This window comes from Paracoccidioides brasiliensis, assembly GCF_000150735.1.
Source record: "Paracoccidioides brasiliensis Pb18 unplaced genomic scaffold supercont2.30, whole genome shotgun sequence".
In the NCBI taxonomy this organism is placed as follows: domain Eukaryota; kingdom Fungi; phylum Ascomycota; class Eurotiomycetes; order Onygenales; family Ajellomycetaceae; genus Paracoccidioides; species Paracoccidioides brasiliensis.
The window spans coordinates 50424-66649 of record NW_011371387.1 but is presented as its reverse complement, the minus strand read 5'-3'; the positions used below and the strand labels follow the sequence as shown (position 1 = coordinate 66649).

Below are 16226 nucleotides of genomic sequence, written 5' to 3'. Positions count from 1 at the left end.
ATTCATGATTGTCTCAAAACTCATGATTCAGCAGAGCTGTAGAGTAGTAGATTAGTGAAATCATTGAGTGATAGAAATCATTAAATGGTCAATTATATTAGTTAAATGGAAAACAGGTCACGTGACGAGTGTCCGAAACAAGGCGATACATCGATACCTTGGACAGCCGTATGTGCATGGTTATCAGGCATATGCCAGTCCTCACTTTTGGTTGGAGTTACCAGTCGGCAAACTCTGGCCTTTGCAACACCCCGCCCAATGATGCGACGACTAGAACCAAATTCCACAGCTATGCAAGAAGCCATCACTACTCCGAAAGCTCTCAATCATAGAATGGACGTTTTATTTACCAGGAGACATATCCTATCTCTCAAGGAGAGTCGGGATCTTCGGGCGCATTCGGGTCTAAATAAATTAATCAGCAGTCTGTTTAACAGTGCGGAAGTTCCGAAGGCAAAAAAGCTCTTGCACACTGTCGCCTACTGGGCAATCCACACCACCACAATTTCAGATTAATTATACAATCAGAACCTCCATTGCCGAATCTGGGAGAACCTGGGCTGTTTAGGTTGTACATATATAGTCAAAGTATCTACCCTCTCCAGAAATATAGGCCCTATGTGGATTAGCAACTGGTCATCCATTTGTTACCAGCACTAAATTGGTAAGGATGAACGTTTTGGGCCCTGGTGCTCGTCCAGGATTATACCCTAAATGAAGCACAGCATTCAGCAATTTGATACCCTCTTCGTTGTCAATCTTTGGATCGTAAGAAGAGTCTCCATATTCCCCGTCATCTTTAGGATCCTTCTTCTAGGACCTTCCTGGCCATATACGCTGTGTGATTTTACATCTTCCACTTGCATCTCTCGTGGGCTCGTCCGGTAGTACAATGCCAACGTCAGAAGCAGAAGTATTGTGTTTCAACGGGTTGACCGAAATACTGGGGCAGTTAACCCCGGACCTCCTCCTGGCTTCGAGCTTTTCAATTCGCTCTTCAATAAATAGACGCTGCAATTCGCAGTCTTTCTTGGTCTCGGTACCAATGGCCACTCCATTTAAAGAGCTGCTACAAAATGCACAGTAGACGTCGAAGGAGCGCATTTGGTCAGCTGATAAATCCAGGAGTGGTCGGTAGAATTGGTGTGGCAGTTCACAAAAGCATTTGGAGGTTATCAAATCCAGAAGATTGTGGCAATTCGCTAAAGTAGAGACTTTAAAGCAGGAGATATTGTACATTGTTGCTGAAGATAATGATAAGACAAGATTGCTCTAGAGTCTGCCAAGTGATGATGCTTGGTGGAGTTTAAGGAGTTTGTTAGAAGTGACGTCGATTCTTATTCAATGCCTCCACCATAAATTTAGGCATTGCCAGTAAAGACTAGCCAATCACCAGCACTTAAGTGATGTCTCCCCTAAAAATGGGTCGGGGCTTCACAGGGGTGGTTAGTGGTCAACTTTAGGGGAACGCCTGGGATTCTGGTTGAGTGACAGCATCGAACAAGTTATATCTCCGTTAATTAAAAATTATGATTAGACCCCTGGACTTGGTGATAATTCGTACATGCAAAATCCAAAACCATTCAATAATTACGACCAATATTTTGCCAGAAAACATTACATCAGTTGAGGTTCTTTCTTCTCCCCCCTAACGGAAAAAAAGAAAAAAGTGAAAAAAGCCAAGAAAAAAAAAACCCCTTCACCGAAGATACTTTTGAACCACAAAAGCCTCAACATCCGGAGCCTCAGTAGCCATTTGAGCTAATTCCCTCGCCTGGGCGTTCCATCCACGTGGAATCAGCCAAAACGACACTCTGACACCATCCAGGAACAACCGACGAATGACATCAAGCAGGAAAGCCCATAAATCCCAGTCTTCATCCATTCCTCTCGAAGGGTCCTGCCAATCCCACTGAAGCCATGTGGATATCTGGCCCGTGACGCCATTGACGACATGTTTCGAATCTGTCGCGATGACAACGTTCCTCCAACCTTCACCCGCCCATTGACGGATGGTCAAGGCATGAATTGCAGCTCGAAGCTCAGCCCGCTCTTTTGTTTGTGGATATATGTTACCCGTCGGGCCTGAATTCTCTAACCTGAAGCAGAACCGTGCTACATGGGCATTGAAGAGCCAACCACATGCCGCCCTAGAGCTATCTGATCCAGCACTGTTGCAGACGCCTGCTGCATATACTAACAGCTCTGGCTCTTCCCGGTTCACTCTCCAAAACCTGCGGAACATGCTGTGGTGGGCAAAAGTCTGACGCGGAGTTTGCAAGGGAGGTGGTCCAAAACGCCCTGCCAGCAATGGTGGTGGACTCTCTTCCTCCTGAGGCTCCTCTTTGGGGGTTGGAGGAGTTCTGACCGGTGTAATAGGTTCCGCTGCTCAACCTGGCATTTAGAATTCAAATAGTATACAACTAAGAAAAGGGAGAAGCACAGTAGGGAAACTTATGGAATGTACCATCTCCCCCGGTAGCGGGATGCGGTGAAGTCATATTGTTGACCTATCCAAACCGATTTATTTCGGTTTCCAGTTCGGCAGCAACCAGAGATCAACCCCTTGTCTGGATTCCACCAGGAATACTATTGTTAAAACTTGCCACGGGAAAGCAGCTGTAAAGCGTCTGTACAGAGGCCGATATTTACATTCGGCTCGTTAAATTCAAGATCCCGGACGATCTACCACAAGTCAGTTTAGCGATCTCTTATTTTCTATTCTCATAGCTTCCAATTGAAAACGCACCGGTCCAGCCAATTTATGAAAACACAACGCCCAGCTCCTCATTACCCTCTCTCCTAATATCTGTGGTGTGGTTTGGTGTGTTTGAGAAACACGAAAATCATCTCTTCTAGAAGCCGAAAGTTCCTTGCATTTTTGCCGCTGCTTCGTTGTTTTGCACTCCTAATAAGCTTTTGCCCAAAACGGGAAGCCCTTCCCGCGTTTAACAATTCTCCCCCGCAAAAGGCTATTATTAATAAGAAACCCAATTCCAACCACAATCCAACAAAAAAGGGCTGATCCTCAACGCCGATGTCTTGAAGTCCAAACATCGGCTTAAGGTATAATCTGGTGTTTCCATTCCAGAACTTTAGCCGGAAGTGATGACAGGAAATGTCTCTATTTTTGCTTTTGCCCTTTAATTTTATAGACTGGGTGTCTTTTAAGCGCCTAATTTCCGATGCAAAGCTTCTCCATCAAGCGAGGTTGTCAAAATGACTGAAAAGGCCTTGGATGAATCTGCAAAAACAGTTCCAGTGTGCGAGATTTTCTGTCTTACGCAACCTATGAATTACATTTCTCCCATGGCTAATATTGCCGGAGGATGAAATAATGAGCCAGAATACCGTGGACATGTATTCTAGTGAAGGTACCATCAACGACAAAGCTCTAGTTTGGAAGCAAGACCTCAGATTTGTACCCTGTCAGCTGCTCTCCATCTTCTATGCTACTTGAATAGATCAATCACAGGTGATGTCGGTGGCTGTGGAGGGTCGGAAGATGCGACAAAGATATACAATTTTAACATATCATATACGCGCTCTTTGAAGTGTCCATCGTACCATTTTTTTGAAGAAACTAAAATCCAGCGAAAGGCAAACACCTCTCATTTTTCAACTTTAAACTAGCTTGTCAATTTTCATTTCTAGAAATGGATTGCTTTCCCCACGCTGTCATGGGAGCAGTCGCTTCTGGTCTCGGTGGTGCCAACAACTATGTCACTGTCACCGTTCTACGCCTGCTTCCAGGCATGTCTGAATATTCGCGGGCGATTGGCTTTTTACCTAATCTTCTGGTGTAAAACATCAGAACGCTCAGGGTGTATAGCTATATTCTTAGCTTCTGCAGCACTAGCTGGTGAGTTTGGTGCCATTGCCTTCGCCATGTGTTACATGAATGGACCCTGCGGTCTATCTTGTTGGCGGTGGCTATTCATTCTTGAAGTTGTTCCTTCGTGTGCGTTTGTGATTGTGGTGTCCTTATTGCTTCCTGATTATTTGGAAACAGCCACGTGGCTGTCTCCGACAGAAAGGGGATTTGTGAAAGAATGGCTAAGAGTAGAGGGCTCCAAAGGCAAAAGTGCATCGATGATATGGAAGGACGTTAAAGAGACCCTCACTGACTGGTGTCTCTATACCCACTATGCCGTACGCCCTCTCAACTATATATTTTACGTATCACGGTGGTTTGAAGAGCTAATAAAAATACAGATTTATTTTTGCATCTCAACGCCCTTTTCTAGTCTATCCCTGTCCTCGCCATCCATAATAGCAGTTCTGGGCTTCCCTGATCTCCATGCTCAGCTGATGACTGCTTCTCCATATGCTGCCGCGTGTGAGATCACTGTCAGTGTGTCATGTTCGGTAGACTATTTCAACGCATAAGCTTCTCATCCCTTTTACCAATATGTGTATTGAAAATATTTATCTCTAGGTCAAATTTTGACATGTTTGTGCTGCATCAAGCTTTACACTCTTCATGTTTTTCAGAAAGCAGTACTGTGGAATTTCTCGGGTCTTCCGTCCTCACACCAGAGGTGTACTTAGTATGTTGATTTAATCTCATTCCCCTCTCTCCCTGTTCAACTTAGTTCGGGGTAAGATAATTATCTGCTACAGGGCAGCTATGGCTGCCAAATCGTCTGTAGCAGTTCATTCGCCTGCGTCCCACCACTTCTCGGTTGGTTATCATCCAACTCCCAGACTACCGTAGCTACAGGTCTTGTAATTGCACTTAGCGTCTCGTTTGGCATACCAGGCCAAATCGCCGAAGTCTGGGTTTATAAGCCGGATAAAGCCATGGAGGGATATCCCACAGGTCACTTGGTGAATGCAGCATTGCTATTGATAATCTGTGTGCATAAGAGAATGGCAAAGGCAGTGGGAGGAGGAGGGTGGCGAAAAGAAAATGTTTGTGGGCTGAAAAATGGCCCGATAGCTATTCACGGGACCCGACAAGTGGAATGAATGCAAAGCATCCCGGAAAAAAGAGAGTTGCGCAGTGCATATGGTCTTGTTATTGACGAGATTTTAGGAACAATAATTAGACAGAAATTTTCTCCTCGAGTCATTGTTTACACCAGCTCACGACACGCTCATCCGGAGGCTATTTCCCAATGCCATTTCAAGGAATGCAGAGCAAATACCCTTTCAACCTAGCCATCGTTGGCTTGTCCACGAGCATGTAAGCGGGCTCTCATTCGCATCCGGAATATCGCATAGCCAATACCACAACTGCAAGAGAATCACGGTTTAAACCTGAATGTCTCTCTCCTTCTTGTCCGCTCTCCCATCAGACTCACAGCATAGATTTCAGAATGCGTTAGGAGTGAACGCGACGGGGCAGAATTCATCATCGATTTCAAATATGCACGCCGTTCGGGCTGCCCAACAATTAACTCGCTTTGTTAGAGAATTATCGTAGAAGGTATGAACACTTTCAGCCACCGTCTAGCGGATGTTTCAGGGACGAAGACAGTCTTGTCACTATGCCTCAGAGACATAAACTAGGAGATGAAATGTGTTTAGTTGTTTTCTGCAGATTTCTCAACATTCCTCTTGAAATAATTGGGAAACGAAAACATCTTCATTCATCACGCGATCTTACAATTTTCACAAATAAGCCGAAAGTTAAATCCGGCAATTGAGTGGCAGATTGGGCCATCAATAATCAATGCCTATTTCGAGAATCATAATTTGCTTGATGAAAAGCAAGCGAGAAATTTCTTCCTGGTTTTAACCAACAAGCTTCGCGGGTCAGTCGTATCCCAATATTAGGGACCGTTTTGAAACGCCACAATGGTCAAGTGACAATCTACCGTTGAGCATTTCAGGCCGTTAGACAATCCAACGTGGGTGGCAATGATTGAGCCCTCTCCGATAATTGCCAAGCCCACGAGGAACCCTAGGCAGGGGTGCGGGGGACGCCACTGAGGAAAATGCAAAGGGTGAATTTCTCCGGAGGAGGCGACTCACAACTCTCGGAGCGGGGTGGAGCCCAACTTAGTGGAGACAGAATAATTTGAATTCTTCCAGATTTTACGCACCATGATTTCTTGGCTGCTAGAGGGCCATGACATAACTTGCTGCTTATTAATGTTCCAATTTCTGTGGACCGGAACAGTTCGTTTGAAATTTATCATAGTGTTCTTTCAAAGTTCCCGTATATGCAGTTGTGTGATAATTGGCTGATGCTAACTATTTGTCGCTAATTCTCTCTTAATCGGCGATCGTGTTATATTCCCTGTATTTAATATGACGCTGCCCACGTAACTCTGTGGAGGAGGACAATTCCAACAGGATGTGACTCTTTCGAGCTTACATTGAATATTTGACAGCAGTCACGAAGCTGAGTCCGAAAAATGACCACCCCAAGCAAAAGCTGCAAAGGCGCTATGACCGTCTGAGCGGCACTCCTGGAAGACAGGATGGCAAACATCCGCATCGAATCAGCATTTCAGCTTTCCCAGACGCTTCCAGATGATTTGTGGAAACCGAATCTCAGATCGCGGTTGTTGAATTCTACATCGCTGGAACCGGAAGGATTCGGAGTGTTTCTAACTATGTCAGAAGAAAGAGATCTGGGGTCATTCCCATGGGTCCGGATAATTTTATGCTGTGCAAACCTCTTGAACAGGCTGCTGGGATTCGGAGACCATATTAGGGGTTGGGGTTTTCAGCAGAGCATGGTTCTGAATCGGGTATGCACTCGATGCCACGTAAACGGTGATACATGTCAGGGGGATAATCCTACAAATATGGTCAAGGTGGACGTATAGCTGCAAATAGCAGTTAAAAATCAATTAGTTACCAATCACTTCATGTGGACTAAAATCGGGGTTTTTAACTTATATGGAGTAGTTAGCGATGACAAACAACACCATAATAAATACGACGAGGCTGTTCGATCGTGTTCGAAAAGCAACGAACGGTCCCATCTAGGGTCGGGTGTCAATGAAGTGTTTGAACAGGATACGCTTAGACAGTGAACGGTGCTTGTGTGAATGTTGTAACACTTCCATTTCCGGCCAAAAGGGTATGGAGCTGAACCCCCACATGGACCGTACTCAACCACGGTTTCGCTTGGTCCCCAGTCAGACGGTCAGATCCTCTTTCTCAACAACAGGAATTCTCTTCTATCTGCCTATCTCTATGTAATAAGTAGCCTTGTATTTTCTTATTTTATTTTATTTTATTTTTTAAAAAAGAAAAAGAACGACGAATCATCTGCTTAGATAACTATGCACACCTAGGCGCGGGCCGACAATGGCCCGGGATGGCATGAACCTTGTTAGTCAGCAGTCTAGATGTATCGCTCATCGTCAACTTCAAGCTCCAACTTCAACATCATCTCCTCAGCAACAGTAGCAAACGCTTGACTCTTTTGCTGGTTGTCTCTATCCTACTCCTCTTGTATCACCTTCTCTTAAAACTTACTTTACCTTCTCCGTCGATGCTGGGCTGCTGACTTGCGCTGAAACTGTAGTCCGTCTGAGATCTTGTTATCTGCCACTGCCTCTTTGGATTTTACAGTACGTTTCGTCCCATCCGAGAAATCACCCGATTAGCCTTAGGGAGGCAAATATCACTTCTTCTTTGCCCGGCCTTGCTTCCTGCAGCATTCCCCTCCGGTGCTCCGTATGTATATTATTGTGAACAGGAATTATTCTTCGCCGCCACCTGCTCCTTAAGCTTAAATTCAGCCCTGGATATCTTGCCCTGGTTCCTAGGGCTTTCTCCCTAAACCTACTAACTTTTTTCTAGAAGCAATTGCAGACATTCGTCATCTGTGAAAGCCTTCTCTTAGCTCTTCGTCAGGGTCTTCGCTGGTCCCGTCCCTTTAAATCGCTCTATATCTGTTTCAACTGTGCATGTGTTTTCAGATAACTCCATATGAGCCGTTAAATACGCATACCTTCCACCTTGGAGTCATCTCTTCCGTCGAATACCTTTTCACCTCCTCCTTTTCATACTTACGAAGCCGTGGATCGTCGACTGAGCATCGCGATTTTTATTACAGCAACGCGAGTGGCATTAACAAGAGTTTGCGTAGACACTAGCTTTTGTTCTTTCTCTCCACCCTGCTTTGGCCGCCGTAGCTTGTGGCCGATCATACTCACCGGGGAGAAGCTCTTGTCGATTGTAACCGGGAAGTTTGAATTCATACTACTCCACAGATACGGCGGCTGAAATACTTCTTTGCTTCGACTATCACGAAGTCGATATCCGGATCCTCGCATCCCAGACATTTTGTTGCCCACATACGATGGGTCAGCAACAATCCAAACGTAGTGATGGCGCTGTTATAACTCAGGAAAAACCCGGTGGTGAGGGTCTCCAATCCTACCCTTCTATCTCACGTACAGACACACGGGACTCTAGCCGGTCCATTCGTGGCTCTATACGCTCCAAAATACCCGGCGGCAAAATCGACAGGAACGACAGCCCCAGAGGCTCATTTTCCGCCTTAGCGCGTGTTGAGAACGGTGTCCTGGACAAATCGGATGGAGCTTCCGTCAAATCTGCTGCCAGTGCAAAATCCTTCAATTCTCGAATAAACCGTACCTCAACGTCCTCCTCTACGAACACGCCCTCTGCCGTCTCCCCGACGTCCGATGATCAGCGCTCCCCTGTCGATGCCCCTGATCCCCCTCCCTCTCCTTCTCAGTCCTCCTCTCTAGGTCGTGGCCACAAAAGTCTTAATGATGCCCGGAAATTAAGCGAGGTCGATCATGTTTCTGACATTCCCCCTTCCCGACCAGCTCCGTCGTCCATTCGCGCGAAGCCAGGCGAGTCAATCCTTGTTAGGAGAGAAGGTGCTATAAATCCAGTTCTCCACGATGCTACTGTGGACCAGTCAGGGACAAATGGTTCTCCTGGGATGGGAATCGGAGCCTTAAAATCAATCGATCTAGATGACATGATCACAAGGTTGTTGGATGCGGGATATTCAGCTAAAGTCACCAAAGCTGTCTGTCTGAAAAACGCTGAAATCATTGCCATATGCACAGCAGCTCGTGAATTGCTCCTTTCCCAGCCCGCATTGCTCGAGCTCTCGGCACCTGTGAAGATCGTAGGAGATGTCCACGGTCAATATACAGACCTTATTCGGTTATTCGAAATGTGTGGCTTTCCTCCAGCTGCCAATTACCTCTTTCTTGGCGACTATGTCGACCGTGGCAAGCAAAGCTTGGAAACTATCCTACTTCTCATGTGCTACAAACTGAAATATCCCGAGAACTTCTTTTTGCTGCGCGGCAACCACGAGTGTGCCAATGTGACTCGAGTCTACGGATTTTACGACGAGTGTAAGCGCAGGTGTAATATTAAAATTTGGAAGACTTTCGTAGATACATTCAATTGTCTTCCGATTGCCGCTATTGTTGCCGGCAAGATCTTCTGCGTGCATGGTGGCTTGTCACCAAGCCTGGCTCATATGGATGACATCCGCGGCATTGCTCGCCCTACAGATGTTCCGGACTACGGATTACTCAACGACCTTCTTTGGAGTGATCCTGCCGATATGGACGAGGATTGGGAACCCAATGAAAGAGGCGTGAGTTATTGCTTCGGCAAAAAAGTTATAATGGATTTTTTACAGCGTCATGACTTTGACCTTGTGTGTCGTGCACACATGGTAGTCGAAGATGGTTATGAGTTCTTCAGTGAGCGGATTCTGGTTACCGTATTTTCCGCCCCAAATGTAAGTTCCCATACAATCCCTCAATTTCCCCCCTGAAGATTGATCTAATTATCCCGCCCTTATTTTAAACAGTATTGCGGTGAATTCGACAACTGGGGCGCAATCATGTCTGTTTCGGCCGAATTACTATGCAGTTTCGAACTATTGAAACCACTAGATTCTAGCGCCCTCAAAAGCCACATAAAGAAAGGCAGAAACAAGCGGAATAGCATGTTGAACAGTCCTGTAAGCATCGTTTTTCCCCACCCTATTCTGTCATGCAGCTCAATCGAAGAGCCGTTTTATCTACTGATTTTATCTATTCTAAATACTATGGATTTGAACTTACTTACACATACCACAACAGCCTGCTCTCGTATCTGCTCAGAGTTATTAAACTCGGGCATTTTTGGCCATTCCATTACCCCTGACATATATTAACATTTATACCGTGCTTAATCTGTGGGTTATTCAATTAATTTCCTCTTGGTTTCAACCTCCAATCAACTCTTCATGCCCGATCCAATCTCCCATCTTGGATATGCTCATGAGCTATCTGAGTATTCTTCTGGCTCAAATATCCAAAATAGAACTTATTCTAACTTATCACCTACATCAAAAGGATCACAAAGTCAACCCCATACCTTTGTCGCCTATGATGTTCCATTCTGTCCGTACACGGTTCCGGCGCCTCAATTCCTCCTTTTCTTCCACGGCTTTTAACCCAAAAGTCCATGCCTACAGGTCTATAACACCCTCGAAACGCCCGGCCGTAGAAGTAGACTCCAACGACGCCTACGAACAACGTCTAGTCCCGCGCGATTCTGATATGAGGCGCGTAACTTCTGTTGGCAGTGTTAATGCCAGCCATGATGATGAAGATGATGACGACTACGACGTTCTTCCAAATTCGCGCTCTAATTTTGCTGGCAGCGCAGCGGAGGCGTCTATGAATCTGTGGATTGTGGGCGCGGAGTCGATCCCTCGCGATCCCTAAATAAGTTGGTCCTGGAGTAGTGGCGGGGAACGGATTGGGGAAAATTGAGGCTGTACTCATGGATATTCTGATGTTGAGCATTGAAAATTATGGATATTATGGGATATGAGAATGTGCTCTTGACGTTTTTTTCCCTTATGCCATTGCCTTTTCATCGCTTCGCTTTTCAGATCCCTTTGTTTTATTTTCTTTTACTAGTCAGTTCATCATTCAATCGTATTATTTCCTTTCCTATTTTTGTTTTCACACCTGGTTCTTATTCCACCAGGTTGTCTCCCGCCACCGCCGAAGTGATGATGCAGACCACTTTTGCTATTATATACCTTACTGTTCTCTTCTTGTTTATTTTGCATATCATTCCTCTTTCTCTCCCGCCATGTTTACAACTTCCTTTTATATACACCTCCACCAATTACCGCTTATCCTCCTATGTAATAACTGGTCTTAGCCTGGGTACGCAATAAATATCACTAAAATACCCCCTCTCTTCATCACTCCTTTGTTTATGTTCCTAAAACACCCACTTTCCATCCCATTCTTAAGTTTTTTATAGATATCTATAAAAGCCTACATATTCAATTCAACTTCTCACATCATTTCCACGTTATCTCCTCGTATCCATTCTGCCTTTCTGTTACTCACACCTATGGTCTAAGCGCATTCCCCGCATGAATTCCATAGTATGTATGACAACCATCCAAAAACATTAACCAGTTAGTGTTTTCATTCTGTCAATCGTAAACCACATTTTTACTTTAATTATTATTGCTGTTAATGGTTGCCAGTTCTAAATTTATGCGTGTGTTTTTACCCGTGATCTTCTGAATTTGCTCTCTACGATTTGGGTCCCTCTCAGTATCATGTCCTTGCACTGGTTATAAATGAACCACGTAAGCTTTGCCAACAAAAATATTGAGTTTTGTCATAGTGAGGGGATATTAATTTTCCATCTCAAAGAGAGCGCTTTCATCTTCACAATTCAATTTAAAACGCATCTTCTCGTAATCACTGACATAATGAGTTAACTACCATACTGTATTAATGGATCAGAAAATTAAGTGAAACAAAAACAGAGCAAATAAAAGCTATATATGTAACTAGTCCAATTCCTTAGTGCTTGTTATTCTCTTGTTTTCATTTTTGAGATACATATAACCCAATCAGACACAAATGAGCGGAGTGCTGGCAGGCAGAGCTCTTTTATGAATTTAAATAATTCATTAGCAGCAGGACTGAATTGATCCAACAACAAAACATACTATAAATGAAATGAAAATGACATTAGCATGAGAAACAACTGTGATGAAGAAAAGTTGACAGACTGGTAAATCCTATTCAATGAAAATATAAAATATAAAACAAAATAGAAATGAACATGATCATATCATAATGAGGTAGCCTGATGAAGAGTATTTAGACTAAAGTAGTTGAACATCAAAGATTCTCATTAACCGATAACATAACTTCGGCATGGGAGAACGAAAACTGTCCAGGAGGGAACAAAACTAACAAATGGAAATGAATATGTGGGGGTGGAAAAGAAAAAAACAATGAGAACGGAAATGAAACTGAGTACTGTCGTAAGCTCCCAGTAAAATAAATCAGAAATGGAGAAAATAGTGGAATAGGGCGTTAGTGAAACCTGGAGGAATAAGATGTTAGGAGAATGGGACAATGAAAAGGTAACAAAACAAAAAACAAAAGTTTCTGACAATGCCGATACCGAGAAAACGTGAAACAATATAATACCTGCACCGGGCATGTATTTGATACGATACTTCTTATATAATATCCAACCACCAATAAGCCTGGGGAATGATTTCTGTTTGTGCTTTATTTACTATCCTCGCTTTGTGGGGCGGGTACTGCAGCAGAGACATCAGGGACAGCAGCCGGAGCTCCAGGAGCAACGGAGGCGGCCATATCACTCCCCGAAATCAACGTAGGAGCAATACGTCTCTTTTTAACTGCAGGAACAACGACAGTCTCATCGTTCGCTTCTGTTTCCTTGTTGTCATCCTCCTTCTTTTCTTTCGAGTCATCCCTCTCCGACTCACCAATGGCGCCTAGATCCCGCTTCCCCAGGACGCTGCCGCTTATCGAGCTTGCGGTGCTGTGGGAAATACCAGACATTGGTGTCTGCGGTGGCGTGGTTAGTGGGAAACCGGGGTGTGGCGGTGGGGCGGAGTTCGTGGCTGTTACAGACGGGACGGAGCTGAGGCTTAGTGTCGGGTTATTTATGACAGTGGAGTTGGAGCCGGAGCCTGGGATTGAGCTTGAGTTTGGTGGGATGCCGGAGGAGAGGTGGGCTAGAGATGAGGTCGTTGAACCGGCAGGGCTAGCGGGCCGGAGAGGAATAGTGGCCGTTGCGCTTGGGGGAGTTGGGACAGAAAGGGCTGGGCTGGGTTTTGGGATGGAGGGGGATGTTGAAATTGTATGGGGTTGGAGAAGTGTGGGAGTTGTGGAGATGGCGGTTGATATATGAGGGTGATGTGGTGCCTTTTCACCTGGGCTCAAGGTATAGACCTGGCCTAATTCTCCTGGTGAGAAAGCCAGAGTTGAGCAGAATCCGTCGGATGAGCTCATTACTAAAGTTAACCCATCGATAGACCTGATCGGATTGTAAGTATTTGAAATGAGTCCCAGAGAAATAGAGACCTCTAATTGCTTACCAAGATAAATCAGTAAATGTGGCATAGTGTAGATTGCTCACAACACATAGTGGTGTTTGCTGTTGAGTGTCATAAACCAGAACTGCATCCTGTGTTGCAACAGCGTAAACTATCCGATATGGCAGCACGAACGCAGAGTTGGGCTCTTGTGCTGTGCCATCCTCTTCAATAGTCTTGGGTGAAGCAAGAGGATGAGAAGTGTCTGATATAGATGTGTTAAGTGAAGGCGGGGGTTCCATCAACGGGTTGCTTGTTGGGATATTTGTAGAAACTGCGGCATCTGGCAAGGACGGAAATGCCTCATCACCAGATGAAGTGTCAAGCGTGATATGTTTGGTAGGTTTCGCTCCCTGCCGTAATGTATAGAAAACCGGAGAGCATCTCACTGCAACTGACGGCTTCTTCTGGCCTGGTAGGTGGGCGATTGGGGGTTTATTGAAGCCGGCACGGGTATAAATGTATACAGTATTAATAACCTCTTCAGTGGGTTTTGAAGGATCGCCCTGATTCCCTTGAGAAGCTTTATATTGTCCAGCTGGCGTAAAAAGCAAGCTCCCGTCTGGTGCAAATGTCAATCGTCTAAAAAAAGAAGTGAATGTTTCATTTGCATAGATGCTGGCATTTTTCACCCCGATGCCACCGAAAAGGATTGGGGAGGATGCCTCCAATGGCTTCACGGCGGGAAGTGGAATTGAGGGTGCAGGTGACGCTGATCGCCGCATTGATGGAGAAGAGCCAAATGAGGAACGACGACTATGAGACACCGGGGGAGGATCCATGGGTAAGACAGTGGTCATTGGTGTTCTCGGTGTCGATGGGCCGGGCGAAGATATGGCTAAAGAATTGGCGGTCGAAGACTGGGTTCCGAGGGCGATATCAGGAGGTGCAGGGCTATGGGACGATATTCGCCGTGCGGGGAGATCCATTTTGACAAATTTTCCATGGGATGTCAATGTGAACTGGCCGTCCTTAGTTTTCAGTGTATAAATATGCACCGATCGATCTGATGACTGCGTCGCTACAAATTCATTAAGTGGATCCCAGGCAACTCCCTGGACGTAGTGTGAATGTTCTGCTATTTGGCGAACCATTTGGCCTTAAATCGTCGTGTTCAAGTCAATGATTAATTCCCGGCAGTCCTCGACAGACAATGAGAGATCCTACCTGTTTGGGCGTTATATATTCGGGCAATATTGTCCATACTGCCCGTTATAAAAAAGACTCCGTCTGGAGACCAAGCCAGGTCATATATTTCAGCGCCGGAAGATCTGCACATGTGTTTCACCCTCCAGGTTTCCTTATCATCCGATCTATCTTCTCCCAGACCTCCATGTGATTGCAATTCGGAAGGGACCCAAAGCAGGACATTTCCATCGTCCCCAGCAGACGCTAGCATCTCACCTTCGTAGCCATTATCAGCACTAATGGTTGCAATGTGAAAGGGACGGGACGGAACCTTTAGGACTAAACCGAACAACATTAACAGCCTGTGTGTGTTTTATGAGGGTGGAAAGGTATGTGACTCTCCGCTCTTCGCCGTTGGCTTCAACTTTCCATAGCTTTGATATATATTAGTTAGAACATATGTATTTGAGGGGAGACAGAGGGTGGCGTGGGGAATCTCATACTCGAACATTGTTATCACTACAAGATTGTACATTGAACATTAGCAAATACCTTTGTATAGCAATCCGATCGAGACAGATATGGAACTTTACGTACTTCCCCGCTGTGACCAGTCGCCCTTTGCCATGGGGATCGAAATGTGTAGAGTAGATAGGGGCGTTGTCATCGTGCCAGGATATAAGCAAAGGAATAGCCTTCATGATTAAAACAGGAGGAGCTCGAGTACAGCGTCGACGCCGACAGGAGCTCGAGTACAGCGTCGACGCCGACAGGAGCTCGACTCCCCACGTCTTTAAACACTGCTGCCGCTGCTAATATCAATGCTAGTGAAGGTGGCCCGAAATGCCTGGCTGCATAGATGGATGGAGGTCAAAAATGGGAATAGCTAGCTATTGCCCAAGGCACAAATTGTGATAGTCTTGGGTAAGAGTAGGAGCAGGTGATAGTAGAGCGAGAGAAGGAAGTAGGGCGTAAGGCAGCAGAGATAGAATTACAAATAAGCGTGTAGAGGGTGCGTGTAGAATAGAGCAGTTAATGGAAGCGGAGTGGACATTGGGTGGCGGTTGATACAGCGTAAGGAGAGTTAAGTTGAAGTTGACTGGTCAAAGTCAGGTGTTTTGATATTTACTTCAAATGAATCACTATTCACAGATCTAGTTTACTAAAACATCTATTCATAACTAACTAGGTTTTTTAATATCAATCAACAAAGAATTGATTCTCTTTTCTTCTGACATATTAAATCAAACTATATTTAGTATTTTTTTAAAATTTTAATTTTTGTTTTAATTTTTATTTATTTATTTATTTATTTTTTGAAAGTAATATTTTATTTATCTAATAAGATTTTTATTTAATTTATAATATTTATTATTAAGCAATTAATATTATTGAGTAGTAAATATTATTAAATAGTAGATTTTCTTTAAAAATTATTAAATATTTAACTTAACTATTTTTAATATATTATTTCTTTATATTTTTTTTAAAATATCTTTATCTTAAGAATTTTATACATAGTTGATCTGTTGATATCTAAATCTCTTATAATAACTTCTTATTTTTATATTGCTCTCTAAAGTATTTTTTGAAGAATAAATACTTTAGAATCAGTATCTCAGAATTAGAATTTTAAAATCAGCATTTCTCATAAATTAGTACTTAAAATCAGTACTTTATATTATGTTACTAATTTTTTATTTTATAAAAGAGTATTATATTATCAATTTCTCATTTTATAAAAGAT

General features: G+C 44.2%; 7 protein-coding genes across 7 annotated transcripts; 3 read left to right on the top strand and 4 right to left on the bottom strand.

The window, feature by feature from the left end:
- Positions 1 to 676: 676 nt before the first annotated feature.
- On the bottom strand, positions 677 to 1239 carry PADG_08689 (uncharacterized protein; the record flags this gene model as incomplete). The annotated part of the gene is made up of 2 exons (XM_010765688.1): positions 677 to 813; positions 892 to 1239. Coding segments are annotated over 2 exons (483 nt in total), but the record flags the coding sequence as incomplete, so codon positions are not given.
- A 460-nt stretch (positions 1240 to 1699) lies between these two features.
- Positions 1700 to 2501, bottom strand: PADG_08688 (uncharacterized protein; the record flags this gene model as incomplete). Its single annotated transcript, XM_010765687.1, has 2 exons — positions 1700 to 2385; positions 2468 to 2501. The coding sequence occupies 2 exons, from the start codon at positions 2499 to 2501 to the stop codon at positions 1700 to 1702; spliced, it is 720 nt and encodes a 239-aa protein (XP_010763989.1).
- Positions 2502 to 4147: 1646 nt separating this feature from the next.
- Positions 4148 to 4971, top strand: PADG_08687 (uncharacterized protein; the record flags this gene model as incomplete). The annotated part of the gene is made up of 4 exons (XM_010765686.1): positions 4148 to 4152; positions 4248 to 4358; positions 4439 to 4550; positions 4624 to 4971. The coding sequence occupies 4 exons, from the start codon at positions 4148 to 4150 to the stop codon at positions 4969 to 4971; spliced, it is 576 nt and encodes a 191-aa protein (XP_010763988.1).
- A 1460-nt stretch (positions 4972 to 6431) lies between these two features.
- PADG_12506 (uncharacterized protein) lies at positions 6432 to 6992 on the top strand (the record flags this gene model as incomplete). Its single annotated transcript, XM_010765685.1, has 2 exons — positions 6432 to 6729; positions 6865 to 6992. 2 exons carry the CDS (start codon positions 6432 to 6434, stop codon positions 6990 to 6992), a joined length of 426 nt encoding a protein of 141 aa, XP_010763987.1.
- Positions 6993 to 7976: 984 nt separating this feature from the next.
- PADG_12505 (uncharacterized protein) lies at positions 7977 to 8252 on the bottom strand (the record flags this gene model as incomplete). The annotated part of the gene is made up of 1 exon (XM_010765684.1): positions 7977 to 8252. One exon carries the CDS (start codon positions 8250 to 8252, stop codon positions 7977 to 7979), a length of 276 nt encoding a protein of 91 aa, XP_010763986.1.
- Positions 8253 to 8269: 17 nt separating this feature from the next.
- On the top strand, positions 8270 to 10682 carry PADG_08685 (uncharacterized protein; the record flags this gene model as incomplete). The annotated part of the gene is made up of 3 exons (XM_010765683.1): positions 8270 to 9706; positions 9779 to 9931; positions 10308 to 10682. 3 exons carry the CDS (start codon positions 8270 to 8272, stop codon positions 10680 to 10682), a joined length of 1965 nt encoding a protein of 654 aa, XP_010763985.1.
- Positions 10683 to 12515: 1833 nt separating this feature from the next.
- PADG_08684 (uncharacterized protein) lies at positions 12516 to 15180 on the bottom strand (the record flags this gene model as incomplete). The annotated part of the gene is made up of 6 exons (XM_010765682.1): positions 12516 to 13293; positions 13355 to 14450; positions 14519 to 14750; positions 14806 to 14913; positions 14983 to 14998; positions 15077 to 15180. 6 exons carry the CDS (start codon positions 15178 to 15180, stop codon positions 12516 to 12518), a joined length of 2334 nt encoding a protein of 777 aa, XP_010763984.1.
- Between the last annotated feature and the right edge of the window lie 1046 nt (positions 15181 to 16226).